Here is a 27,831-nt window from a genome sequence, read left to right on the forward strand (position 1 = left end):
GAGCTGCCTGCCGGCGCACCAATCAGAGCGCACCCCCGGGCCTGGGTCGAGGCTGCGGCGGCAAGTGCGGCTGAGCCGCGCGGGGCAGGGGCGGGCAGGCGACGCGAGCGCCCATTCGGCGGCGGCTGACAGCTCCCCCCGGCCCCCGCCCCTTAAAGGGGCCACGCCGCCGCCCGGCCCTCCCCCGCCCCCCCGAGCGGCTCCCGGGGGACGCTAGACCGGCAGGGCGGGCCGCCGTCGCCCGTCGGCAGTGCCCGCCAGGCGGTCGTGCTGCCCGCCCCGCCGGCTCGGCGCGGAGAGGCCCCGCCGGTGCTGCACGGCCTTTTTAAGAGGCCGCGGCGCGGCCCGAGGAGGGCCTCGCTCGGCGCTATAAAGGGCGGGCGCGGTGACAGCGGGGGCGCGGCGGAGGTTCTGGTGCAGCCATGGACTTCAACGTGAAGAAACTGGCGTCGGACGCGGGGGTCTTCTTCTCCCGTGCCATGCAGGTGAGGCGGGTTGGGCTGCAGAGCGTCGCCATGGCAACGGCGCCCGCCTGTGAAGAAGGGCTCGCCCTCCCCCCTCCCCCGGCCGGGCACCCCCGCTGCCCGGGGTCGCCCCTGCGGCTGCCGCCCCCCCCCGGCCGGGCCCCCCCCTTCCCGCTGCCTTCCCCGACGGGCGGGCACGGAGCGCCCTGGGCCGCAGCCCGGGGCCGAGGCCGGAGCGGAGCCGGGCGCTTCATGCCAGCCCGAGGGGGCTGGAGCCAGCCGGGCCCGCCGGCCCGAGCCGCGGTCGCGGCGGCGGCGCTACGGAGGGGCGGCCCTGGGAGGGGTGCTGGGGCAGGGCCCCAGAGAGGCTCCCAGCCCGCGGGACGGCGGGGGGAGGACGTTGCTCGCCCAACAGCCGTCTTCCCTAAAGAAGAGCCGCTGGCGCAGGCGGGTGCAGCAGCCTGTGTCCAGCGCCATCGCGGAGCTGCTCCCGCCAGCCGGGGGCAGGGGCAGAGGTGGCCCTGCGGCGGGCCGGACACCGGGAGGGCGGCCCGCGGCCCTGCCGAGGCACTGGGCAGGCGCTGCCCAGGCTCAGCACGCCGGTCCCGGGGGTACCCCCCAGCTGGAGGCCGGGGCATGGGCGCGCAGCAGACCGGCTGCCCGTGCGGGGCGAGGCGTGTGGCGGCCGGGCCGGGAGAGGGGCAAGGCAGAGCCGGCTGGGATCCTGCCTGAAGAGTGGAGTCCGGCTCTGGGGCTGGGCTGCTGGTTGTACCCGTCACCCGGGGGCTGGGAGCAGCGCTGTCTTGTTCCACGCCTTCTGTGCAGTGGAGTAATTCTGGCTCTTTTAGGAACTGGTCTGCCGTAAACAGTTATCACCTCCTGTAACCATGCCCATGAGTCATATGTTATGAAAAAGAGATATTAACTACAGGTGCAAAATAAGGAGCAGATGGAAAGCTTAAAGATGCTGTTCTCATGCAAATGACCTTGGTAGCAGAGGAAAGGAAGAAATGCTGTAAAGAAATCTTAAGTTTAGAAGCCTTATTGTAAGAATCTGATAAGTAGTTTTTAGCTTCGAGGCGTAGGAGGGAGACAGGCATGGGAACAGTGTCTGCACGTAGTGATTTTAGAGCAAGGAGGCATTTATAAATAGTGTCTTCTGCCTGCTACACCTACTTCACATAATCTCGTATACGAACATTCATATGCCTAATTACAGTAGTAATTTTTTGAAACCAAGTGGGCACTGCTACTTGTGGACAGCATGCAGGTGTTTGTGTAAGGAAGGGAGACTGGAAGGAAATGGATCACTGAGGCTGAAAACCACTTTCCAAAGTCTAATTGCTGGGGGAGCTTGGCCTATTTGGGCTGTTCCAGTAGAGTCCTGCCGCTAGTGTGGGTGAGCACTGCCCCATCTCCATGAGAAGCCACAAATGACTGTTGAGGTCTGCTGTTGGCACTAAGGATTGGGCTTGTAGTGCTCTTTGGCACAGCAGATCTTCTAGGAGGGGAATGAGACCTGCCTAGAATAAACTCGGCTTTCTGTAGCATTGGAGATGCTTTCTTCGGCTCCAGGCATTTAGCAAAGCGATGTTTTACTGGAACTGCAGCGCTGGGAGATAAATGGACTGACCATTATGTGCTGTGGCGCTCAGACAGCGTTAGCTATTGCTGTCTGGCTGAGATGTCTGACCAACACACAAGAGCTTGACTCGGACTGGAAGAAGGGCTGTAGCATTGCTCAGTGAGGGGGAAAGGAGACTGAGCACAGTCAGCATGCCACCTCTGGGGTGGCTTCCCTGAGGCTTAGGGCAGGAGCAGTCCTGGTTTGAAACCTGTCAAATACAACCTCATGTCAGTGGTGAATGAAGGCTTTCGGACTAGGCTTGACCTCTCTCATAACAACAACAAAATAACACTCAAAAACCCACTGCTGCCTTTACATGGCTCTTCCTAGCTCGGCCACCAGTTAGCCGGGTGCCTACCTGAGGAGAAGCTAGACAGCTTGAAGCGCTTATTTGCTCCTGGGTGGGCAATCCTGTACCTATCTCCAGCAGGAGCAGGACAGAGGGGCTGTGACAAAGAAGCTTTGACGTATCTCCCCAAAGCTGTATAAGCAGCAACTATCTTACCAGGCTTGTGCATGCAGCTCCCTGACCAGGCAGTGTCCTGTGGACTTCATGGCATCTCTTATGATCTCCTTCAGAACAGCAAAGCAGGTGGTAGAAGCTGGAGTAGGAAGGTGGTGGTCAGCTCTGCTACCCTGGAAGTGGGGAACAAGCTTCCAGGCTTGGGCAGATACAAGGATATAGAGCTTTTGTAGGATTCAGCGTCTCTCTTGCAGATGCCCTGTATTGACACTTGAACTACCACCTGCAGCCATCGGGTTAGTATCCTCGGAGGGGATGCAGCACATAGCCCTTTACAGCTATGGCACCTGCAGACAGACTTCAGACAGGTCATTCCCTTCATCTTCACTGAAGAAGGCTTTTCTTTTTGATCAGCTGTACCTTCCAGTTATCAGTAAGTGGGTTTGATCCCAAACCTCTGCAGGGGAAGTTACGCTAACAGCTCAGGCTTGCCTACAGAACTGGCATCTCTCCTTCCAAAGGCAACACACTGGATGTCTCTGTTCTAGACAGGCTGCAAGCTAGGCTCTCAGAGATGTCTGGAAATAATTGTAGGTGTCTGTCTTTTGTCAGTCTTTATATGAACTGGCTCTGGGTGAAATTGCCCAAGCATAAGTACAGCTTTTGGGTGCTTATTCCATTGATAATCTCATTACTACTAGCAGCTGGAGGTTGACTTCCCCTATCTTGAAGCTCCTGAAGACAGACTCCCCCATCTCCCTGAACTCTGGTGATAAAATAGACTTTTATCTTTAACATCTTTAATAGATAGACTCTCTGCGTGCTGACCTTACTGGGATTGATACCTTGGTTGCTGGATAACTTAAAAGTCAAGAGAACACAAGGCAATTTAAAAGGATTCTGAAGGCAAGTGGTCCAGGACAGGGCATTTTTCCATTTGAAACATGCCTGTGAGTCCATGAAGGCAGTTGTGCTGGGTCCGGCTGAGATGGAGTTACTTTTTCCCACAGCAGCCCTCAGGGTGCTGTGCTTTGCACTGGTAGCTAGAATGGTGTTGATGACACCCACCAGTGTAAGGGCTGCTGCTGAACAGTGCTCACACAACATCAGGGCTGTCTCCCCAGTGTTCCCCCCTCACCAGTGGGCTGGGGGGTGAGCAAGATCTTGAGAAGGGACATAGCCAGGACAGCTGACCCAAACTGATCAAAGGGATATTTCACACCATATCATGGCGTGCTTGGCAGGAAAAGCTAAGGGAAAGGATGAGAAAGGGGGAACATTCATTACTTACTATGTTTGTCTTCTGGAGCAACCCCTATGTATACTGAGGCCTGCTTCCCGGGAAGTGTGTTTTGCTTTATTAAACTGCCTTTACCTTGACCCATATGTTGAGGTTTTTCTTCATCTTATTTTCTCCTCCTATGTCCTGCTGAGGTGCAGAGTGATGGAGCAGCTTGGTGGGCATCTGGCATCCAGCCAAGGTCAACCCACCACAGCAGAAATGTTTTGTTGTTTTTTTTCCTCCTAAATGCCTTGCTCATGAGGTAGCCATTAACAGGACAGCTTGGTTTCCTTCTGTCCTCTAGCACAGTTTCACCTGGCTCACAGCCTAGCTCTCCTGGCTCCTGGTGACCAAGTACTTCAAGCATACTCTGTGTCCGGTCCAGAGCTGGTGAAATTCAGGTAGTTTTCAGATGCTGGCTGAGTGGCTATGGCTTCTTTCCTAAGAAACCCTGGCAACCCTGTGTGAGGTGGGAGGTAGATTTGCCTTAACTGATTCTGTTGTGCCTCTGATCACCAAAAGAGCAAATATTACCATAGTCATTCTGGGCTGTTTGGAGGCTTCAGAAAACTCAACAGCCCAAATCTGCTGGCAGGTGCAGGAGGCTGTTCCTGGTTTAAGGCTCCTGGCCCTGGTTTGATCTTTGTGATTTAAGGTGGAAAGTCATAAGTAATGTCCAGCTGAAAAAGCTGGGGACCTTGCAAGGGCCTGAACTCTGCCACTAGATCCTCTGCCAGGGGGCTGCAGCTGCCCTGTCAGGGCTCACCACATACAGGCCTGGGACAGCTGGAGGGGAGAGAGATGGGGAAAACCATACAAGCCTGGAAGAGATGTAAGTCAACTCGTGCTGCTTTATGCAAAACAGCTGTGGTGTTGGCATAACTCAGGGGGAGCACTGGGGTTTATTCCCCTTGCTTTTAAGGGAAGAAAGGTGCTAATGCTTTCAGCAAAGAAAACAACATGTGCTATTTTAAAGCCTAAACTTGATGGCCCTAAGTCACTAGGACTATAGGCAGAGCCTCTTCTATATTCTAGCTGCAGTGCAGAGGGACCCTTCCAGCTCAGCACTACTTGCTGACCCTCCTGACATGCCAGTAGTGTCTCTACCAACTGTCTTGAGGAAAGGGGAGTTCTTCCCACAAGCTGTGAATACAGGCAGCTGCCCTAACTGCAGTCAGGCACGGTCTTTTGGGCCTGTTGCCCAAGTGCTGCTGTCCTGGTCTGTCAGCCTGCTTGCCCACATGGGCCCTGATAATGCAGCTAGCATTCCTGCTGGCCAGCCAAGCCTCCCAAAGGAAACCCAATCTTTGGCTGAATTATTGATGCCTTGGAATGCAGCATGACTCTCTTCCTGGAGAGCGAGAGTGGCACTTGACAAAAGGCTGCCTGCATTATTAATCACCTTGTCGGCTTCCCTGCACAAAGACTGGACTGGTGCTCAGCTGGGTCAGCTGCAGGGATGCTTCCTGCAGGGCAGGATCCCCGTGGAGCCTCTCAGCACTGTGACCTGGCATGTTGGTCCCAGGATGCAAATCCTGGAATCGGTTTGGGGCTGGACTGTTGACCCAACCATCATGTTCTAGAAAACAAATAGGAGTAGTTCTGCCACAGTGGGATGGAGGAGCTTTAAGGTTCTCCCCACCATGCCCCCAGGCATTGCAATTGTGTGTGCTCTGCCTGCCCTGACTCTCTCCCAGGTGGATATGTACTAAGCCTGCAGGCCCACTTGATAAAACCAAGTAACGCTCCCATTTGCGGCAGTCTAGGGTATTTGGTGCTGCAGAAGACTGCAATACCTCTAGTCCAGGAACAGCAAAACAGAAAATATTTTTAATCTGTCTTTTTACAGTCAGGAGGCATAAGTGTATGATCAGCTTGTCTGTTCTCCTGCATCTCATGGCCTCACAGTGAAATCTTATGTCTGTTCAATGGGAAGGAAAAATAATGAAATTTCTGTAAGCACTAGGAAAACAAATTCCTAGGAAAATCCTTTAGAGGGGAGTTCTGCCTGAAGTGGCTGAGTAGCCAGACTTCACAAACTGCTGTTCTTCTACCCTGCTTTTCACTGAAGACACTGACTTGGGCAGCCAGTTAAGAGGGGATCAGCAGCTGAGACCTGTTGCCACCTGAAAGCTCGGATCTCCATGTGCACCAGACAAGAAAAAGAACCAGCTCATAGGATAAGGCTATGTAACTTACCTGTAATCTCCTTCACTGGCTGTGCTTTCATGAGAAACTTCATATGATCTCACAGCAAGCTGTTCCTGCAAGAGGTGGTCCTGATCTCCGCTGCAGCTGGTGGCACATTCTCAGTAGCGCTGTGAAGTTGGGCGAGTTCTCTGATCCATCTAAAAAGTCATGTTAGAGGTCAAGTTCAGCTGGATCAGCGACTCCCCGTGCACAGACAAGGAGGTAGAAGTGTGCTGCAGAAGTGAAACCTGCAACGAGATGGTACAAGCTGCCCTGAGGCTGTGCCTTGGTCTGGGTTCTGCAGTGCAGTAACTTCTGGGCAGGGGAATTAACTGTAAATGTAGCTCCCAGCATATGAGCCTCCCGTGCCCTTACACCCACTTCATGACGCTTGTGCCCTGCTTTCCAACACTGAAAGAAAACCTGAATGAGAGATTATTTTCTGGCCTGACCCTTCAGAGCCACAGGCTGTGACTGAGATTCCTGCCCATCCTCCCCTTCTGGCATAGCCCCCAGGCTTGCAGTGATTGTGGTGCACGGGCTCAGTCCTCTTGCAAGACAAATAGCTTTAGTCCTTGACTTGAGATAAAAACTGAGTTTCTGAGTCCTGGCTGCTCCCTGGCCAAGCGCTGTGCAAATGACCCATGTTGTTACACTGCAGTGGGTGAAGGAGGGGTTACAGAAAACGGCTGCAAAGGACAGTGATGCTTGGAGGTGCTGCTTGTGAATATAGCAAAGGACCCCAGAGCTGGGGTGGTTCAAGAGGCTGGCAGCAGCACGGTGGAGATGCTGGAGGGCTTCAGCAGTGATCTGAATGTGCAGCAATGCTACAAGAAACTGGGTTTAGGCTTGACAGCTCCAGGGCAGATGCTGGTGCAGGATGAGTCTAAACTGCAGGAAGAGGAGCTGGACCTGAAAGTGAGATGATATCTCAAAAAAGCTGTCTGGGAAAGGGGGGCGAGAGACTGTTATGCTTGCATCAAAGAGTCTTGGCTTGTTTAAGAAAGCTCTTAAACAGATGACTGAGAATTGGTGCCAAATACCTGGGAAGCCCCAGTTTGCTGCATGGCAGTGACTCAGCCCAGCCTGGCAGTGTCTGAAAACAGCCCTGGGCTTCCAACAGTGACAGAGGAAGAGAGGCTCAGCTGCTCATGCATGTCTGATGGCTGTGTGTGTCCCCCACAGACAATCATAGGCCGTAGGTACAAAGCAGTACCAACACCCTCTCACCTTGAATCCACTGTTAGCTATGTCCAGCAATAGCCAGGGGCCATGGCAAGACTGAGCCGAAACTAAGTGCCAGTAACCAGGGGCTACTGGTGCTGGGGAAGAGACTAGTGAAGCGATCCCTGGGCACACATGGCTGAGACTCCTCTGATCCCACCAGGCTGCAGGAGGGAGTGTGACTGTCCTTGAAGCTGAGTATCTGTCACCACGGACACATCTGACAAAGCAGTTCACCGGCTCTAGCTTGCAAGTTGCCCAAACCAGTTGCTGTGTAAACATACCTGCAGGGTCTGTATATCTCTGACATCTAGTAAATGTTGGTGCAGGGTGGTAACTGGACTCCTAACGGCTGTTTGCCTGCCTTGCAGGCTGGTTATGGGCTTGCTCCTTATCTCACTCTGTTCCCAGCATTGTACTGGATGAGAATGTAGCTGGGGCTGCTGGGCAGCCACGTGAACAGAGATGCCGGAATGCCTTTCAGGACGGGCAGCAGGCACCAGACTGAGACCCCATGAAGACAGCATCTTGGCCCATCTAGAGCTGAGCTGTGGCAGAGGGGAAGGGAGAAGAGAAGGTACAAGCAGCAGATCATGCAGGGGTTGTATTTCATCCAAGAGTTTTAGCCAGGCTTTAATCTCTTGGTATCTGACTGTACCAGGTATCATGCAGTACCTCATCCTGATAACCCAACAGTGGTACCAGGGGCCAGCAACAAGGGCTAAGAGGACAACTGCAACCTTTGTAGGACTGCATAGCTGTCTAAAGGGGTCTCTTGGCGTGATCCAACAAGATGCTTGTTCTGTCAAGAGCATGAAATTGTGCTTAAAAATAATGCTTGGTCAACTTCACTGAGAGGAACAAGTGGAAAATGGGGATGGGATGAGAGGGAATGGGCTCTTCTCTCAGAAATACCCCTAGGAAGCAATGGGGGATCTCCAGGCCATCTGACACTGCACTTACTGACTGACAAACCTTGCTTGTCAGATGTCACTGCCTAGTATGAAAACACTGAAGACTTGCATAGCCTGCTTTTCCTTGCTGCTAATTTTAAATTTAAAAGGAAAAATGGAGGGAGGAGGAGTCTGCCAGTATGAATCTGAGTGCTGAGAGAAGTCAGACACCATTGTATTTCTCTCCGTACCCTGCTTCAGAGTGTGTCCTAGAGGAATAGTCACTTGCTGGAAGCATTTTTATCTAAATCGTGAGTTTGAGCCTCCTTAAATCTCAGATGTTCGGTTCCACAGCTCACTGCCAGCCACACAGGAGGTGAGCTGGGAGGCAGTGCTCAGATGCTGTCAGTCTGATGGCTGTCAGAGGGCACTCACAGCCCTTAGGAAAACAATGTGTACATCCTCGTCTAATAAGATGAGAGGAAAGCCTGGCTTGTGCAGTGGTAGTGGTCTTCCTGATCCTGTTGGGTTTGCAGGACAGAGTTGGTTAGAAAGGGGTGAAAGGAGGGTGGCACCTTCCCTCATGTGGAGGATGTCTGTTGCTCTTCTGCATGAAGTACTGAAAGCCATGTGAACATTTAAATATTCCTCACAATTAGAGTATTTTTGTACCAGACCTTATTAAAAGTTACTTACTCTGGAACACCTTTCAAACCTGGACTCTATTTTTAGCTCAGTGCTAGTTCCACTCTTGGGCAAAAGTTTGCCCTTTTCCATTCAAGGATGCCTGGGAACAAAGAACACCACCTTGAAGGCTTTTTAGCTCTACTCTAAGATAAATACATGAGACTGAAGAAGCCTCAGTGCCTCTTAATAGCTCTGTAGCACACTGTAACTTTGCTTTAGTAGAACAGACCTTCTAATGACTACCTCCTTCCTGCAGTTTACTGAAGAAAAGTTGGGCCAGGCTGAGAAGACTGAATTAGATGCCCACTTTGAAAACCTTCTGGCCAGGGCAGACTGCACGAAGAACTGGACAGAGAAGATCTTGCGCCAGACTGAAGTTCTGCTACAGCCAAACCCTAGTAAGTCCAGCTTCTAATGCTTTGAGGACAAATACCACTTTGCAGCTCAGTGTTAAAAGACATGCCCTCTGGCAGACAGCCCTGTCGCATTGAGTTTGCGAGGGTTGGAAGAAATGTGTCTGCAGGGCCTGTCCTTCCTTCCCTAAGTAGCTGAGAGGTGAGTGGCTGCTGCCCTGCAGAGCCTGGCTGTGCTCCTGAGGACTGGGGAAGGGACACCTCCTGGTGCTCGTGCTTCCTATCCAGTGCGTTACTCAGGACTGCATGGCATGGGCTACCCCGAATGCCAGTTCTAGGGGTGCCTCCATCCTGTAACCACCAGTGGTATCCCCATTCCAGGTGCCAGAGTAGAAGAATTTCTGTATGAGAAGCTTGACCGGAAGGTGCCTTCCCGCGTCACCAACGGGGAGCTGCTGGCGCAGTACATGACAGAAGCAGCTAATGACTTTGGGCCAGGGACACCTTATGGTAAGTCAGCCTGGCTAATTAAGAAGCCCTGGGAATCTATCCCTTCCTAAGAGAGTATCCCCACTACTGTTTTGTGTTAAGACTCCTGCAGCATGCCTCTGGAATGGGGTAGGGTGGCCAGCCCCCACTGTGGCAACCTGCCTGTTAGTGTGTCAAAGCTGATGCCAGAGAAGGGTCTTCTCTAGCACAGAAGCAAAAGCTCATCTGGAGTAGGAAGTCAGGTCTTACTCCGCAGCAAAGCATGCCCCATGCTGTGGGGGAAAAAGGGGCAGGGGTGGTCCCTGTTCCTGATACAGTCCTCAAGTCTGGCAGAGCTAGAGAAGAGAGATGTGCAGATGCAGGGTAACTAGTGGGACTGGTTACAGGACACAGAAATGATTCTGTGCTATTTCTGTGGCTTTCTAAAGTAGCCCGAACAGGGAGTTGCAGTCAATGGCTTTAGTTTTTTCCAGTTTGAGCGTATTTTTAGTCTAGTGTGCTGTCTAGTTGCATAGAGTTTCTCTAGACCCTAAACATGAGAACCATCCTTTAACTATCCCCTATAAGTGGAGGGTGGAAATCTTTCCACCAGAAAGAACAGAACAGATTTAGGAAGGTTGCTGCTTGGCTACAAGCCTCAACAGGCCCTTTCCTGACCACACAGGGCATCTTTCTGCTCTTAAATCCTAACAGTTGCCCCTTCCTGGGGTAATTTGGGGCTTCTTTAAGAAGAAGACCTGCACAGAAGCACAGCCTTAACTTCCAGCTGTCCTTGCCTCTGCCATGAGCTTTGTGGCTGCTCTCCAAATCAATAGCTGTTCAATAGCAAGCCCTGTTACAGGCAGAACAGCTGTAACTGCATCTATAGCCAGCACAGCTTCATCAACTTATTTTTTCTGCTCTGATGCTTTGTAATTTGCTGTTCTGTTGCAGTGCCTCTGTTTTAAGAGACAAAGATTGTTCTGCGCAGGCAGGTATAGCACTAAAAGGACATCAGTGAAATAAGTGCGTGAGCAGATAAGATCAAAGCTGCACTGGGAGCAGCTGAGAAGAGGCCTCGAGCTAAAAGCAGGCTGTAGTTCAGACTGAAACTGGTGTGGTGTGGGCATGGGCACCTTGCCCAGGCAGGGTACACTGTGCCTTTGTCGTGTGTGTTGTCCCCCCCCCCGCCCCCCACTGGAGCCTGGCAGCTCTGGTTGAGTTGGCTGAAGCCAACACAATGTCAGTTGGTTTCTCCTGGAGTTGAAGGCTCCTGTTATTGCAGGGAAGACCTTGATAAAAGTTGGAGAGACTCAAAGGCGCTTAGGTGCAGCAGAACGGGACTTCATCCACTCTGCTTCCATCAACTTCCTGACACCACTGCGCAACTTTCTGGAAGGGGACTGGCGAACCATATCTGTAAGTATGGTCACAGGGAGGGGAAGCTTGTTACACCACCAGAGATGAGGGGGGTTATGGGAGAGGGAAACAGTGCTGGAAGAACTGACTCTCCCTCCCTATGAGAAAGGACTCCATACCTCTCCCCTTAAAGAATGCAAGGATAGAGGAATACCAGTGGTCAGTCTGCTCAGGGTTCCCTCTGGCAGGAAAGGATTGCTAATTGATGTGCATGAGGAAGGTGACTCCTTTCCTAACTCCTGCAGCATAGTGGGCACCACCCACTCGTAGACTGCCCTGTTCCCAGCAGGTTTAGCCTGTATCTCTGCAAGCCAGGCCAAAAACTCTTGCAAATGAGATGAACATTACAGCTGCTCTGTCTCCCTAGCATTTTTTGCTAAGGAGATAGAATTGGTTCCTAGATGATATTTTGTCCCCTTCCCTCCCCAACAGCTCCTAAGCAGTCTGCTTTTACCCACTTTTCTGTCCCTTCCAGAAAGAGCGGAGGATCCTGCAGAACCGCCGCCTGGATCTGGACGCCTGCAAAGCCAGGTTGAAGAAAGCCAAAGCTGCCGAGGCAAAAGCAGCGGTAACTCTCTCCCTCACTCTCTTCTCTGTCCTTCTGGCCCCAGGGCTTGGCTCACATGAGCAAAAATTAGGCTGCCCCATTATGTCCTGGCTCTGGCAGGCATGGGTGGGGGAATTCCTTGTCTGGTATGCAAGGGAACGGGGAGCAAGAGCCATGCGCCTGTTCCTGAGATGTCCTCCCTTTGGGGAGTTGCTGAAACAAATAGCTCTGAGCTTCCAGAGTCCGGAAAATTCTGCATGACCTAGGCTTCTGCCTCCTGACTGATAGTGGTCACTGGATGATTTGTGCTCGTAACTGGAAGGCTGCATCTTCTGAGGACTTAAGTTTTCCCTGAGGATCTAAAAGCAAGCCAAGAGAGAGCTGAGCTGGGAGGTGCACAAGGGAGAAGCATGCTGGGGCTCTGCAGCAGTCCTGGGCTTTTCAACCAGTTAGGACTCGGTCAGCTCGGTCTTCCCCAGGCAGGAGTGCCACAGGAGCCTGTAAGGGGTGGCCAGGGTCAGACCGGCTACCAAGAGGTCCTTCCTTCAGCCTCTCTAGTTGTTTAGTTTGTGGTGCCGTCTAGTTACAGGCTAGTCTTGCCCTCTGGCTTTGGGGAAATTGCAGCAAGTCAACTAGCAAGGGTCCCAGGTCAGAGCAGTGCAGAAGGGACTGGTAAACCAGCCAGCGTCACTGTCCGCAGGCCCAAGCAATGGGGACAAGCACTTCCAAGTGCTTGTCTGAGTCTGACAAGGCCCGTCAGCTCGTGGTGCTCCCTGGGCCTGAGTCGTCTCCTGGAGCTTGGCTCTCCCTGGGCAGAGGTGGTGTAGCAGGAGGCAGAGAGGCTGTAGCCAGGCACTGATGGGTTCCCTGGAGGGCCTTGCTGAAGCACACTGCTATCCTGTGGCACTCTGGCTGTTGGCACAAGAACTTGCCGAGTTCTGCTTCCAGCCTGGGGCCTGGAGTTTAACTAGCAAATGTGTGCAATCAGGATAGCCAGGAATCCTTGTCAGCCGGTCTCTGGGATGCACTGGGATACCAGCCTGGAAGCCCTGCCATGAGCCTGTTTTCTAGCCATCTGCTCGGCTGGGCACCTGGCCTTGCAGCTCCATGGGCAGCCAGTTCCCAGGTGGCTTCCCTCTCCTCCAGCTTTAACTGCATACGTGCCGTGTGGAGCAGCTGCGCTAAGTTCAGCAGCCCTCACCAGCAGGTCTAACAAGAGTGTTCAGGCCTGTGTGGGAGAGCCCTGAACAAAAGCAATAGCTGCCCTTTTAAAAAAAGCCTTCTCAGTCAGGTCACCCAGACCCACTGAAGGTAACTTCAGGGATCCCCGATTCCCCTCCTGAAGGGGACAGTGCGCCCCGTCTCAGTGGGAAGGGGTGCCCATCTTAAGCTGAAATCAAATCAGGAATTCAGATACCTCCTGTGCTTCCTCCCTTTCCTCCACCTTCTTTACCTTGCTTCCTACACAAAGTGATCCCAAGGCCTCTCACCTGCACACGGACCCTTGGGTGAGGGACTTTCCTGTAGCTGGAAGACAACAAGCTGGTTTCCTACTGGAACTGCAGGGCTGGGGTGCCCCAGGCAGGATGCGGAGCCAGTCCAGGCTTTCCAAAGTGTTCACCCCAAGCCATGTTTCGGCCACTCTGTTTCTTTGAAACAGAGATCACACAACAGAAGAGCAATCTCAGCTGTTGTTGAAGACATCCACCTCTTACCCAGTTTAGTTTAAAGGTGGGACCCTGGCCGCCTCACAGACTTCTAGAGGATAAGGCACAGGTGGAAGCTCCCAGCACAGCAGGGGGAGAACTGCTGCCTCTGCTCGAGGCTTGTTAGCTTGTCATGAGACCACAGTGTTCCCCTTAACATGCCTGGAGTCCTGTGTCACACCTCTCCATCCAAGCTGGCCTGAAGTATCACACCTCTCCCAGCTCACCACTCTCTTGCTGCTCTCCCCCTCTGTAGTGCGAATTTGTGTTCCCACAGCTTCTGTCTCGTGAGTGACCCTCCAAGTGTGCTGCTGCCCAGACCTGTGAGCTGCTGTTCATGTGTCTGGGCTTGTGCGTTTCCCTCAGACTCCGTGCTTTGTCCTTCCTGTTGATGCTGTTTTGTTTACTAACCTTTTTTGTTTTGTTTCTTTGTAATTTGCTCAGTGTGAGGGAGATGTGAGTATTGACTGTGCTAACAGTGCTGTGATTTTTTTCTTCAACACCTCTCATTGTCTCTTTCCCATTTTAAATGAAAATTCATCTCTCCTGTGTCCCATTGGGACTGGTCCTGGAGCATGTACTGAGCATGGTCAGGGCCGTGGCTGCCTGGGGAAAGTGCCCCACAAGGATGGGAGCATCTGTTGGCTGCCTGCAGCCCCTCTGGAGCATGCATTCTGTTCCATCAATGCTGCTTGCAAGCAGTGCTCAAGAGAGGCAGGGGCTCCTGTAAAGACCCACCCAGGCTCCTCTGGCTGCAGGCAGGAGGTCAGGCTGGGTGGCAAGCCCCTCTCCTGGAAGGGAGGCAGCCCAGAGACAATGACAGGCAGGCTGATATGGTTGTGGTGCTGTTCTGTCCTCCAGGCTCCAGGGCTCTGCTGGTTTTCCCCCATCACAAGAGTGGAAGGGGGAGGGAGGTGGGTCCCTTTTGACCACTGCTTGCAAATACAACTTCTCCACGCACAGGAGTGCAAGAGCAGCTTGCCTACTTCATCCCATGTGCTATGACCAGTCTGGGGACTCCCTGGAGATCAGGGAATGGGAGGAGATGTTTCTCTGGTTGCTCTTGATCTTTTAAAAAAAAAAAAGGGCATAAGAAGCTATTTCTGTCAAATACCATATCTTTTCTCCCCAGAGGGAGGGGTCAAGCCTAGCTGCTGTGCTGGCCTCATCTCACTGGTACATTTTTGTCCCTATATTCAGGTTTGACTTGTAATAGGAATTGCTCCTCCTTATTCCTTCCTCCAGCCATCCCCAACACTCCTAGATAGTTTAAAAAAAATAATATCTTCTTGTTGGGACTGCTTCTTCCACACACTGGTCACTTATTCCGGCAGGCTGCTTGGGGCCCAGCAAATCGGGTCAGCACATGTAAGTAGATCTGGGTGAACTGCAAAGAGATTAACCTGGGAGAGAAAATGCGGGCCCTGAGAGGATTAGCAACAAGGCTGGGTTACAGCGGGATTGTGTGCCAGCCTTGCACACCAACCCACTGCGCCATAAAGGCTGGCCAGGAAGATACCCTGAACCATCGCACCAGTGTGCTGGTCCTGATGTCAGCTAGCTCACTGGCTTATTTTGGGTGATGCTACAGCCAAAGGCTGGCCTGGGAGGAGGCCCAGCCTTAGCTTAGCTGAATAGAGACACCTTGTTACGTGATGGTTAGTGAGCCCACACCTGGGGGTGGCGGGGACTGGATCCCTTGCACTCCCAATGATGAAAGACCTCTGGAGTGCTTAAGTCTTCCTGCCGCAGGGCAGAGGTTTAGCTATAGAGAAGGTGGCTTTTCTGACCTCTGGGATGAAAACTCATACGCTGTCTTTGGCAACAGCAAGGCTTTGGGCTAGAGCTAAGCTGTGCCCCTTGCCGAAAAGAGCAGATCTGAGTCTGTTAGGAGGAAATGTGCCCAGATGCTTGGTGAGAGTAAGAACAAGCAGATTTGGTTTTTTTAAAAGGCACTGTGGAAAGGATGCTCTGATGCCAGTAAACATGCCACTTTAAGGACAAGACCCTGTACAGGGACATTTCTAGGACTATAGGCAGGAAGCAAGGGGAAAGAAGGTCCTGCCCACTGGACTGAGCCAACATGATACGAGCAACCTGCTGGCTACAAGGGAACGGGAAATCCCTTTGAGATTGTGCTGTCTCATCTTCGCTCCAGCTGGCCACTGTATGAGCAGATAGCTGTAAGTACAGGCAGAGTTTCTAACAGTAATGCTGTTGGAGTATCGGGTGTGACTGCCTGAGCCAGTCCACCTCCTCTTGCACAAGCCTAGCTTCTACCTGGAGACAGCTTCAGCTTCCACGCACCACTGCCCAGACTGCTGGGAGACCTCCCTCCTGCCATCCCAGAAGAATTTGCTTCCAGCACAGATGGGGGAAAAAAACACTAGTCCCTTCTTCCATCCTTTGCCCAACTGACTCCTATCGACTCTTCTGCATGACTTGTACATGAAACTCTATTCCCCCCACTAGGCTGTGCCTGACTTTCAGGAGACTAGACCTCGTAATTACGTTCTCTCCGCCAGCGCATCAGCGGTAAGATTGCCTCCTCCTAGATGTTGCCTCTCCAATCTCTTTCTGCCCCTCTCTCCACCTGACTTAAACTCAGACCTAGTGCTCTGCTGTTTTCAACATTTTAATGTGACATGGGCTGCCCAGGGTTCCTCTGACTCAACCTTAAGGATACAAATCACCCCTGCAGGGGTGCATGGTCAGAGTCTGGCTCTTTGGCTGCTTGGTTTGCCTTCCAGTTTCCCTGCCAATCCTTTTCCACATTTCTAGTGGGAATCTTCTGACTGGGTTTTTTGTTGCCAGCGGAGCAATTGAAAGGAAAAACCGTCAAAGGTTAGCCTTTCTGGGTGCTTCCAGCTGTACACTGGCAATGTCACACACATGACTGCCTGATCAGTACTGTGGTGTCAGAGCTCAGAGGCTTTGTAGCTGGACAAGAGAAGCAAAGGTGGAGGAATCTCTCTGCCACCCATCCTGTCAGTAACACAGTAGGCTGACAGTGCAGGCTTGCCTATTCTGCACATAGAGAACTTTTTTTTTTCCTTTCATCTTGGGGCCTGTCTGTTGGTGGCTGTTATGCAGTCAGATGCACTGGGAACTGGATGAATTGCCCAATGCATCTCCACTGTGTTGCACTGAGTGGCCGTGGTCAAGCAATTGGCTTTCATGCTGTGTTCATGGCTCCCCATTGTGCAATGTCACATTTCTTGTTAAAATGTTGAAAACTGATCATCTTGCTTCCTGAGTAGCGTTCAGAACAACACTGATGCCTGTTAATAGAAATATCTGAGAGTGGAAGGGCTGGAGAGTGGGATCTGTAGACATGAAAAAGGACAGCCCAGCCTTCTAGCAAACAAAACATCATGGAAACAAGGTGGATTTGGTTAATGGGAAACCCATCCCATTTGGAGAAAGAGGTATGTCTGAGCTGGGAGCATCAGTGTTAGTTCCCAGGGGGATCTGTCCTGACCTTCTTGGAGAGTGATGCTGGGATCAGAAATGGCTTTGCACAGTAGCTAGAAAACTATTTCCATAGGTAACAGGCCTGGCCATGAGACTGCTTGGGAAGAAGCTGATACTGGTGATGCTGCAGCAATTGCTCAATTTCCAGCTCTCCTACTGCAGCATCTAGCAGCAAGTCTGAGGCTCTGTCCTCTCCCTTGGAAAAGTCTTTTCCAAGGACAGCGCAATAATGGACTAAAACTGAGCTCTGGAAGAATCAGAGGAGAAAAACTGGGCTTTCCCTGCCTCTGAATAGCTCTGATTAGACCAGCGTATCCTGATGATTCCCCAAGGCTTTCTAAAGCAGACCAGAAGGTAAGCATATGCATAATATGCATCAGCATCTTGCAGAGCGTTCAGATGCTCAGTTGAGTATGTCTAGTCATCACCAAACTACAAGCTGATCTGCTTTTGCTGTATTGCAAAGCTGTTCCTGGGGAGCAGATGCCAAGTAACGTGACAGGAGAAACAGATTTGGGGGGGGGGGGGGCGGTTAGCCCACAGGTGTCTACCCTGGCACATCTTTGCCTACTTCAGTGGTCCCTCTTCAGAGCTCTGCAAGCAGTGGTGGTGATATCAGACAGTTGGCACAGGGCTCTAGGAGACAGACTTGCTCCAGGGATGCAGCCAGCAGTGACCTCAATCACTTAAATCCTGTTTGATGGTTGCGCAGCAGGGCCTCCTAGCAGAAGTGCCTGTAGGAAGCCCGCTGGCCTAGCACAAGCAGTGGCCCTTGTGGCTTCTGAAACTATTTCGAGGTTGCAATCAGCACCTGATGTGCCACCTGAAGTCCAGCTGCACTAGCAGGGGTGACTTGGACAGCAGTTCTCATCTCCAATTAGCAAAGCAGGGGCTGTGCCCAGGCTGCTCCCCAGCTCTGCACAGGCAGGACCACTTTGCAACAAGCTCTCTAATCCCAGCACTCATCCCAAGGGGTCAGGCGCTGCAGCAGGTAGGAGCTCTTCATACTCTTGCTCTGCTTTTCTTCCAGGCCAGAGTCCTTGTGCTACTTTAGTCTTAGCGCGTCCTGGCAGGACAGAGCAGTGGTTGCTGCTTGCTTTGCTGTCGAGCTCCGCTCCTTTCTGGAGGGAGGGATTGCTTATGCCCAGGTAACAACTTCATCTTATAGGTGAGCAAACAGGTCAGCTCTCTCCTGGACCATATGTCCTCAGCAGGGCTCTGATCTGGATTCTAAATTCACGTTGGTTTCTTGAGAGGTGGATAATGTGGTGCTTTTATTTTTTCCCCTTCCATAACAGGAGGGCTTGGATAGAATTAGATCTACCTGGGGACAAGCACTTCCCTCATTTTGTATGACCTGGAGGCCGAGGAGCCACTTCTCCTCTCTCCCACACTGACCTTTTGTTTTTGTGTAAGAATGTGTACATGGGCCGCCTAAGCCTAAATATCCCTTTCTCGCAGACCCTGCCCCTGCCACGCACTGTACTCCTGGGAATGATTCTAAGAAAAACACACTGAGTGCCTTAAAGAGGGCTCCTCTGGCTTCAGCCGGGGTCAAAGACAACGGGGCAGATCTGGGCCTTTTCTGCCCCCTGAGGCACCCAAAATGCTTCTGGCTGGAGCAGCAGGTGTGGGCAAAGCTGACAGCGCCTGAGCACCGTGCGGTCGGAGCTGGGGACCGCACAGCAATGCCAGCAGGAGAGGAGCGAACCTGGCTACAAGTTCACAGGTACCGCGGTGATTACACGGGCCTGAAGCTCCCCTTGCCCCCGGAGCCCTGCTCCAACCCCTGGGGCGTGGGGCCTCGTGGGGCAGCAGCTCAGGCTGGAGCCCGCAAGGAGCCACCTGCCTTCCCGAGCGGGAGCTCCCAGGCCAGGCCGGCGCTGGCATTCCCATGCATGGCTGAAGCTGCCTGGCCTCGTTTGAACCAGTTCCCCATGTGTGGTAACAAAACACCTGCCTAAAGGTCAGAAAGCAGCGGGCCTTGGCACGCCACACAGGGGTGGCCTGTGAGCAGCAGGGAGCCAGCTACACCAACGCCACCCGAGTAGGAAGAGATGCCGGCCAGGCTACGAACGGTGAGCAGGAGCTGAGCTACGGGAGCTGGAGCAGGCAGGGAGCCAAGGAGCCTGGCGTGTCCACCCCTGCCCCAGCCCCCCACCAGTGCAGCAGCTCCTGCAGGTGCTCCCTGTATTGGCTGGCGAAGCTGTCTCTGCACCCGGGGGTACCGCCGCCCACACGAGGGCAGGTGCAGGTGAGCAAACCTCAACAAGGTTCAGCTGGCAGCGCCGGGGTCTCGGCACAGCGTGTTCTCCCTCTGACACCAGGGCCTCCAGCGCCGGGCTCCTGGCGCCTGCAGTGCAAATTCAGCAGTGCTATGGTGAACTCCCCTGATCTGCAGAGGTGCCATCCAAGGGGGAAGCTGAGGCCCTTGGAGGCATCTCCTCTGGTCCCACTGGTGTGCGGTGTTGCTGGCAGGCTGCTGAGCTCCCTGTTCACCCAGGGTGATTTCATGTCAGGGCTGAGGGAGCAGTTGTTTGCTGAGGAAAGGCCAAGCCAAGGACCTCTGGGAAGGATCAATGTGTTTTTCTACCTCTTCTCTCCCTTTCCTGTTGCTGTGTGTGACATTGTTGTCAATTGTTTCATGTCCTGGAGCCAGATCCCAGCGAGCAGCTGGCAGTGTCATGCTGCCCTGAATGTGCCCCATAGCTGAGGAGAGTAGGAAGGAGTAGCGTGATGTTTTGCCTGGCTCAAAGGCAGCATCCAGCCATTGCTTCCTCCTTGCCATAGCTAAACATGCCTAGTAGTAGCACAGACCGGCTGGATGATGGAGCCTTTAACCCGAGCTCCCTGGACCACCGGGTGAGGAACACTGGCATATGGCTTGAGCTCATGGCAGCTCCCAGGCCCCATGCGTTGTGGGCCCAAGCAGCTCACTTGCCTCTCTGCAACCTGAAAAGAAGGGCTGTTCTTCAACACCAGCCCCCACAGGGCTCGGCAAAGTAACTCTTGCTGTTCAGAGGACTCTGCTGCTTCATTCTTTTCTTCCTGGAGCCTACTGAAGCAGTCGCTGTAACAGCCCCGGCAGGGAGCAGAGCCGGCACGCTGCTGGCACTGGTGCCACGGACTGACGCTGCCATTGTGAAACTGAGCTCAGGAGCAGGAATGAAGGGAGAGGGCATCGGTCTGGCAGCTGCTGCTGGGTGAAGGGCTAGCCTGTCCCTGGAGTTGGCCTGCTGTGTCCATGGAGCATCCTTGCCAACTGGGGTTAATGCTGAGTGCTTCTTGACGTCTCCAACACTGATCTCCTTTCCTGTTGCTCTGTGGCCCCTACAGCTTTGGAGCGACGAGGTGGAAAAAGTAAGTACTCAGCTGAAACCGTGCTCAAACCCTCTTGGCGTGCAGGTGGTGGTTGGGGCCTGGGGTGCTGTGGACCCTGCCTGTGCGCGTGCAGGGGTGGGTCAGTGGGATGTTGCTGCAGTCAGCCCCAGCCCACGTCATGCAGCTCGGTGCTTCAGCGCGACTCCGACAGTGGCATGGGAAGAGCTGGCCCCATGCTGGACCTGGTGTGAGAGGCTTCCCAGGCAAACCAGGTGTGCATTTGTATGTGATAAAAGGCAACTCTGAGAACCCTGCATGGGTGTCACGGGAGCAGAGGTGACACGCCGTGGTGTGATTCAGCTCTGCTCCTGTGGCAAAGGCCCTGCCTGCTCCGATTCTGCACGTGCCATGCATTAGCCTCTAGTAGCCCCTCGCCTGCTCGTGCCCGAGCAGGAGCTCTGAGCAGAGCAGGAGCAAGGACAGAGGGTTCCCCTGTGAGCAGCCCCAGCTGCTGGAGGGAACGGCTCTGTCAGGAGGGGCAGGGTGGGAGGTTTGGAACTGATGCTGTCTGGGTGACCTGCACTTCCCCTTCTCAGTAGATCCATGGAGGTAAAGCCCCAGATCTTTTTTATTTTCTGGGCTCCGCAAGGGGAGTATGACTTGTCCATAAAGGTGGATGAAGGGCTGCTAGCGGACTAGAGACCAGGGTGAGCTCTGTGTGGAGCTCCAGCATGGTATGGAGCTTCCAGAGACACCTTCTGGGATCCCGTTGCCTTTCATACCTCAAACACCCCCAGCAGGCCGTTAGCTTGAAGCCTGCGCTGCAAGGTGGTGGAATGGCATGTTCCTGCATGATAGTAACCTATTACTGCCTTACTCTAAATGCACCATCAGAGCAGACTGGCTGTTTTAGAACCCGCTCATCCTGTACTTTAAATCCTTCAGTCCCTCTCAGCTGTAAGCATGCAAGGCTCTGTTCCTCTACCTTTGGTCTGTCCTGGTTGGGAGACCAAAGTGTGTCGGTAGACTTCGAAGTTCTGTGTGTCTTGGAGAAGCACAGGACTGGAAGGGACCTCCCAGGTCACAGCCTGGTGCTGGCGCTATAGGAAGCTGCATCGTGCAGCTGCTCAGAGCTGGCAGAGGGGCCGGTGGGTGGCATCCCCAGCAGTGCCAAACGGAGCCCGTCTGTCTGTCACAAGTAGCTCTGCTACAACTGGTGTCTCCGCTCAGCTCACCGGGGCAGGAATCTCTGAATGCCTAGTCAGGCATCGCCCTGGTGTTGCCTGTCACGTTCCCCCTTCTCCTTTAAATAATCCCTTTCATACAGAGGATGCAAGAAAACAGATCAGTTGTAGCTTAAAATAGACGCATCTGATTAAAGACAGAGGGTTTCTTTGTTGCAGCGTAGCTGTACACACTACTGGTAGCGCTGTTAGCTGGTGGAAGGTGTAAGGGCCGCAGCAGCTCCTCCAGCTCGCCCTGCCAAGGCTGCGTCCCCTGTGGGTGACCCTGCTCAGGAACACCCACCGCACAGCCCCTGCGCCCAGACTGCCTGGATTGGCCCTCTGGGCTCGGTTCTGTGCCAGAATGATAAGGGCATTCCCAAAGCAGCAAAAGGAACGTTCCCTGGGACGGGTGCCATGCAGCACTGCTGCACCTGGGCAGGCAGCACTCTGGTTGCTGCACCCTTCTGGGGAAGGGACAAGGACACAGAACCTGTATGCCCAGTAAGCTGTAGCTGAGTGGACATTGCTTTTCTGTCTGACTTCTCGGTCACAGGACATCCTAAGAGGGAACTGACACATTCCACTTGACGTTAAGGAATAGTGCGCGCTGGAGAGAACAACCGTGCCTGTTTTACTGCCCCTTTCCCTCTGGCAGCAGGAAGGTAGAGCAGGTGCCAGGGCACCTGACTGCTCCAACGCTTCTGGAGCTCTTCCCTTTGCAAGGATCCGCCGGGGCATTCCAGTACTGCAAAACTGCCCTGGTGTAAATACACCGTTTGGTGGTGGGGGAGAGCTGCTCTGTCTGTTTGGTAAAGAGTCTCCAGTATTGGTCTGTCTTTGAATTCCCAATGTGTGCTGCACAGCTGCCTTCTATTAACTGCTGTTTAATTTCTCTTGGCTCAAAATGAGCAACTAGCTTCAAAGGAGAGCCTTGGGTAGGAGCTGGATTGGAATGCTCATCTCTATTGCAGAGAGATTTAGTTAGCAACAGCAATTTAGTAAATGCTCCCTGGCCTCAGCCCTTGCTCTGTGGTGGTAAAAAGGATACCAGAAGAGTTGCACTTCTGGAGAGAAATTTAGGGAGGTTGTCAACAACATTGCTGTGCCTATAGGCTTAGAAAGAGGGGGTTAAAAGGACAGGTGCTGGCATGGGACTGGCTTTCCACACAGCTCAAGATTAAAAAAGCCTCTCCATCTTCACGTTCTGGTCTTGTGCGAATGGGAGCTTCCTAGCTTGGTGCATCAGTCTTGAGCTGCCATTCCATGACCTGCAACGATCCCATGGAGGATCAGACAGGAATCAAGTTGAAATACAGCCAGAGGCCTCTGGGATCCCAGCCCAGTGTGTCCTGTACCTGATGCTGTGTCACAGGTGCACATGGTCCCACTGAGCCAGGAGCACACTTGTCTCTGTGCCCAAGGGGGGGAAGGTGGAGGAGGTGGGTGTTGCCTGTCCCTAGAGGAAGCAGAACAGGGGTCCTTGCCTGGTGCTGTCTTGAACACCCTGTCCTGTTTCGCAGGCAGAACACGAGCTGAGGCTCACACAGACCGAGTTTGATCGACAGGCAGAGGTGACACGTCTGCTGCTGGAGGGGATCAGCAGCACACATGTGAGTCTTCCTTGGTAACTGGGTGGGCAGGGGCTACAGAGACTCCTGGCTCCTTTCAAGAAGGATGCCGAGAGGATGAGGGAGCCTCACATTGGGAGTAGAGGTGGAAAAGGTCATAAATTTGGATGCTACAGCAGCCTCCTCCCAAGACCTGGAATGCTCAAGCTAAAAACCTAATGAAGCATGTACAGGCAGTGCTACTGTGGCATCTGCAGTTCTGCAGTCCTTAAAATGCTTCCGAGCCAGAAAAAAATTACTGTTCTCTCACTAGAGCTGCAGACTGGCCACATGGGCTTGGCTAGAGTGTCAAGAAATAACCCTTGGGTCTATGCAACATTCCCAAACTTAACAAACTAGTGCTTCCACGCAAACCAGGTAACTCTTTTAAATACTGGCCTGCACAAGTCTGCTTCCCTTGGGGTAGGTAGTAGCTGCAGGAAGAGTTCCTGTGCCTGGCCACCAAGCTCGCAGACCAGCTTATGGGCCTTCTCCCTCCAGGTGAATCACCTTCGCTGTCTCCATGAGTTTGTGGAGTCTCAGACCAACTACTACGCTCAGTGTTACCAGTACATGCTGGACCTGCAAAAGCAACTGGGCAGGTGAGACAAGAGACTGCTTTTAATTCTCTGAGGGTTACTGATCTCATTACCCCCAGTCCAGGCCTCCTTCCCCATCCCACATCATAATGCTGGGTAGAAGTGTTAAGGTCCCCTCCAAGTTCTGGCAGAGCTTCTGAGCTTGCAGAGTGGCGATCCGCCCTGATGGCAGTGCATTTAGAGTGGGCTTTGCCATTGGATTCATCTGGGTTTGATACCTTCATCTCAAAGCTTGATGGCCATGAGAGCTTGAATGTTCCTCTTCTAAATGAGTTAAATCACATGGGAGACAAATTCCTGTTGCCAAGCAGCAGCCTGGGTGTGCTGGGCTGCAGCAGTAACTCACCCTGTGCTGCTGACTGCATGCCCCGCATGGGCAGGACTGTTTTGTCTGTTACCTACCACATCAGCGTGGTGGCCTGACCCAAGAGGGGCTGTTGCTTCTGCGTGATGACTGACTACTCCTGTTCTGTTCTCTTCCATGCTTGCAGCTCCAAAGGAGAAATGTAAGTAAAGATGTGGCACACAACTGGCTCTAAGAGCTCTCTGCCTCAGCCAGGCTCTAGAGTCTCTGCACACTTTTTGCAAGGGCCAGAGCTGCGCTCCCTTAGTGCTGCGGCGGGTGTCTACAGACAAATGGGACTGAGCTCCGTTACCATCTATCTGGAGAGCCCAGAAGCCTGGGAGGCTCCTGTTGTGGCATCCAGTTTAACAGCCATGACTGTCCATTTCCTGAAGAACTAGCAGACTAAAGAGGTAATACATGAGCAGGGCAAGGATGCAGCACAACGGACCCAGTAAAACAGCTGTGGAGCCAACAGCAGCACCCGCCCAGACCCCTCTCCAGTGGCACGCTGCAATCTCTGCCAGTTAGGTGCCAGTCCTGTGACAGGACACTGGAACCGTAACAGATGAGTATTACCTGTTGCATAGTCTCGGCACTGGAGAACTGAGAACACTTCCCCACTCGAAGGGCAGCATAGGTATATTACAGCTATTAGCCAGAACTCTTGAGCATCATCTCTGCAGTGTAACTACTGAAAGGAAGAGCTCGCTCGTGGGTCCTCATACTAGATCCTTACTGACCTCTGCTTTTTTTTCTCCTGTTTAAGATTTTCAGGCACATTCATAGGCAATGCAGAATCCACATCTCCTCCCCCAGCTGCTACCTCTCCTCCAGCTGTTGCTGCTGCCACACTCCCTGCTGTGCCTACTATTCCAGTTGTGCCCACGATTGTTGGGGTGCCCAGTACCGTGGCAGAGAGCGTACTGAACCCAAATGAAGTCAAGCCTCCTGCCAGTGGGACGCGGAAGGCCAGAGTCCTCTATGACTACGAGGCAGCTGACAGCACTGAGCTGGCACTTCTTGCAGATGAGGTTGGTAGCCTGCCTTCGCTCTGAATCTCACTGTAACTGCCAAGCAGCCTCTTGTGTGCTTAGCAAGGTCTTGGTTACTTTTCCTACTCCTAAAAAACTTGTTTTACGGAACTGCTAATAGGATCTTTTTTTTGACATTAGTATCCACCGAGCTGCAGTAAGCTCGTGCTCAGGGCCTTTTGCTATTTAAGAACGTCACCCCAGTAACTCTTCTTTTCCTAATAATAGAGTGTAGCTCTACCCAGCCAACAAAATACCCCAGTATTTAATATCTTCACTGTGACCCTCCAGATATGGCTACTTATCTGAGAGCAACGGGATAAGCTGCTGGCTGGAGGCTTGGTCTACCCCTGCTGAGGAAAAAAAGGAGAGTCAGCAAGCTGCAAACTCTCTCGTTCACTAGACTGAAATATTGTATTCAGAAGAGATGATATAGCAGTATCGTGCCACCCTGTATGCAAAAATACCTTAGGTCAATTTGGAGAATGAAAAGGCAACAGGGACATCACTGGGCAGATTTCTGTAGATCTTCTATTAAAGCTGCAGAAAGCTCTTGGGAAAGGGCGCAGATGAACTTCAGGAATTACTGTTCTTTCAATACCCATCTGACTGAACTTCCTGGCTCTGTCTGCAGAGTAAGGTCCTGTCTAATGCTGTCTTCTCTCCCCAGATGATCACTGTGTACAGCCTGCCAGGCATGGATCCAGACTGGCTCATAGGGGAAAGAGGGAACCAGAAAGGGAAAGTTCCTGTCACTTACTTGGAACTGTTAAGTTAAATGTTTCCTGGAAGAAGAATGTACACGCAGAATGCACCCCTCATCTCCTGGCACTTCTAATGCGGATTTCTTCATCTGAGACCATTGCTCTCTTCAGGGTTGACACTCCATTGCTAATATGGGAATTGTGGGAAAGAAGTGGTAAAGCTGTTACAGTAAGGTTTTGGGAAAGGGCTGAGGGCACCCAAGACTGAATTCATTAACTCCAGTGCAGCCTGCTTTGAGGTTAGTCTTGATGATGGCACAAGATTCCCCGGTTACTTTTTTCCTACCCGACCCTAGTCTCGTTTATCACAGTGGCTTTCCCGGGGTGAGCAAGCTGTATCCCTCAGCAGCTGCTCACGGAGTTTAAGTTAAATTTCCCTTGTGTCTGGTGTGGGTTAGTGCCTGTCTGCCCCTCCTGTACTCTCTCTTCTTCAGCAGCAGAATTGCCTAAGTCAAACCATCAAGCATTCCAGTGGGGAAGTGTCCCACACAAACCCTCCGACATGTCCTAGCTCTACGGAAAGGAAGGTGAATTTAAGAATTTAGAGCCTGTTAAACCCATCCACCTTGCTTACCTGTGGGAGAACAGTAACGCAAGGCTCTCCAAGAGCTGTGCTTACTATTGTGGTGCCGGATGGCTTCAATCTAGGACTGTCCTCTGAAGCTGGAAGAAAAAGTTCTTTGGGAGGACCAACCTAATAATATAGGGCCTGTATGTTGAAAATCAAACCTCAGTGCAAGGGACCATGCATCTTGCTTGCATTTCCTCTGAGAAACGGCTCTTGGACTGCAAAGAGTTTACAAGCCTTTTTAAAGCTTTGCTCCCTGTATTAATTGCTCAGGCTTTTCTTTCAGTGCGTCTGTTCCAGGCATGTTTTAGCCTGACTCAGTTTTCACCCTAGATCACAAATTTAACTAACGCTTTCCCTCCCATCTCTGCAGTGAACAGACTCGGTGCATCCTAGTACAGAAGCCCCACGTGCTGTAGCTCCAGTAACGAGCTGCTATTGGCCGCGCACATGCTAAACAGTCCAGGCAGCCCGTGATGTGTGTAGTGGTTTAGCTCGAAGGGGGTGCTCGGGTGTGTCTGCCTTTTAATCCTATAATGAGCTTTTTAGCTAGAGCTCACCTGAAGGACTTATGCTGCTGTGTAACTTGCTGGATGGAAAAGAAACTTGCCTGCACCAAACTCTCTGTTCGCGCCCTTCCCCTTGGTATGTCAGAACTAACTTTGCTTGTTTATTGATCTTTTGCACTTTCCCCAACGGTATCGTGACCACTCTAATGTAACAGGGCACTGAGCACCTGTGTATGTAGGGCTCGGTTTTCAGCACTTATTTGCCAATAAACAAACTGCCTGACTTCTTGCCTCAGTGTCTTGTTTGGCTTTGGGGCTGCCCTCGCTCTCCAGCCACATGACCGCAGGCTGCAGGGACAAGCAGTGCTGGCAGCAGGGCAAGGGGAGGCAGCTCAGGCAGGAGCTGTGCCCTTCTGCTGTCCCAGTCCTTGGAGCTGGGGGTAGAAGCAAAACAAAGCTGCTAATCCTCCCCGTCCCAGCTGATACTCTCAGCAGCCTCAAGGTTGTTCATACGTTGCAGTTCCTTTCCCAGATGACACCTCCAGTTGTGCCACAGATTCAGAAATTCTAAGAAACAGCAACTTCTCCTTAACCTGAAGCAAAAACAGAGCAGCAGTATGACTTCAGCTGTTGAGAGACTGGAAGTGCTACTCCAGATCTAACAGACTTTTTTTGTTGTTACGGAAACTAGATCTACTGCTAATCTAAGATCTTAAAGCCTTGTCCTTAGCACCCAGCTTGGAAAGAACCGGGAAAAGCAGCTGCTGAAATGCTCTGTCGTGTAACAATAGCTGTCAGTGTTTCTAGTTAAACTCAAATGAAAGGGAGTGGGGAAATCAAATTGTAAAACTAATTAAAGCAGTAACAAGTGCCATGGTTACCCCTACCACAATTCTACCCTCTTACAGATCTACCCCTGTCCATTTCCCTTCCAGTACGTATACCTTTCCCAGGGGCCAGCACCATCCTTGTTTACCTGTTATTCCTCTCCCTGGTGGATTAAAGAAAGAGGAAGAACAGTTTTAGCAAGAACAGCAGCAGCTTAATGATGCTAAAAATGGTC

The 27,831-nt window shown here is 52.4% G+C and overlaps 1 protein-coding gene across 5 annotated transcripts; it reads left to right on the top strand.

Annotated features, from left to right (window-relative positions):
• Nucleotides 1-124: 124 nt before the first annotated feature.
• SH3GLB2 (SH3 domain containing GRB2 like, endophilin B2) lies at nt 125-27,052 on the top strand. Of its 5 annotated transcripts, XM_055795582.1 has the most exons (12): nt 126-485; nt 9,087-9,228; nt 9,565-9,693; nt 10,937-11,070; nt 11,546-11,638; nt 15,796-15,858; nt 20,134-20,157; nt 22,865-22,954; nt 23,453-23,553; nt 24,042-24,056; nt 24,663-24,927; nt 25,598-27,052. In XM_055795582.1, exons 1-12 carry the CDS (start codon nt 423-425, stop codon nt 25,703-25,705), a joined length of 1,227 nt encoding a protein of 408 aa, XP_055651557.1. In that variant the 5' UTR covers nt 126-422; the 3' UTR covers nt 25,706-27,052. The 5 variants fall into 5 exon arrangements, with proteins under 5 accessions (XP_055651569.1, XP_055651557.1, XP_055651574.1 ...); XM_055795594.1 differs by lacking the exon at nt 15,796-15,858 and having other exon boundaries at nt 125-485; XM_055795586.1 differs by lacking the exon at nt 24,042-24,056 and having other exon boundaries at nt 134-485.
• Nucleotides 27,053-27,831: the final 779 nt, after the last annotated feature.

This window comes from Falco peregrinus, chromosome 1 (genome assembly GCF_023634155.1).
Source record: "Falco peregrinus isolate bFalPer1 chromosome 1, bFalPer1.pri, whole genome shotgun sequence".
NCBI lineage: Eukaryota > Metazoa > Chordata > Aves > Falconiformes > Falconidae > Falco > Falco peregrinus.

Bases quoted from the DNA above. Each gene is read 5' to 3' on its own strand.
- SH3GLB2 (XM_055795582.1), top strand. From the start codon at position 423: ATGGACTTCAACGTGAAGAAACTGGCGTCGGACGCGGGGGTCTTCTTC. The intron at 9,229-9,564 runs GTAAGTCCAGCT...TCCCCATTCCAG, and splicing joins TCTGCTACAGCCAAACCCTA to GTGCCAGAGTAGAAGAATTT. The intron at 9,694-10,936 runs GTAAGTCAGCCT...CTGTTATTGCAG, and splicing joins TGGGCCAGGGACACCTTATG to GGAAGACCTTGATAAAAGTT.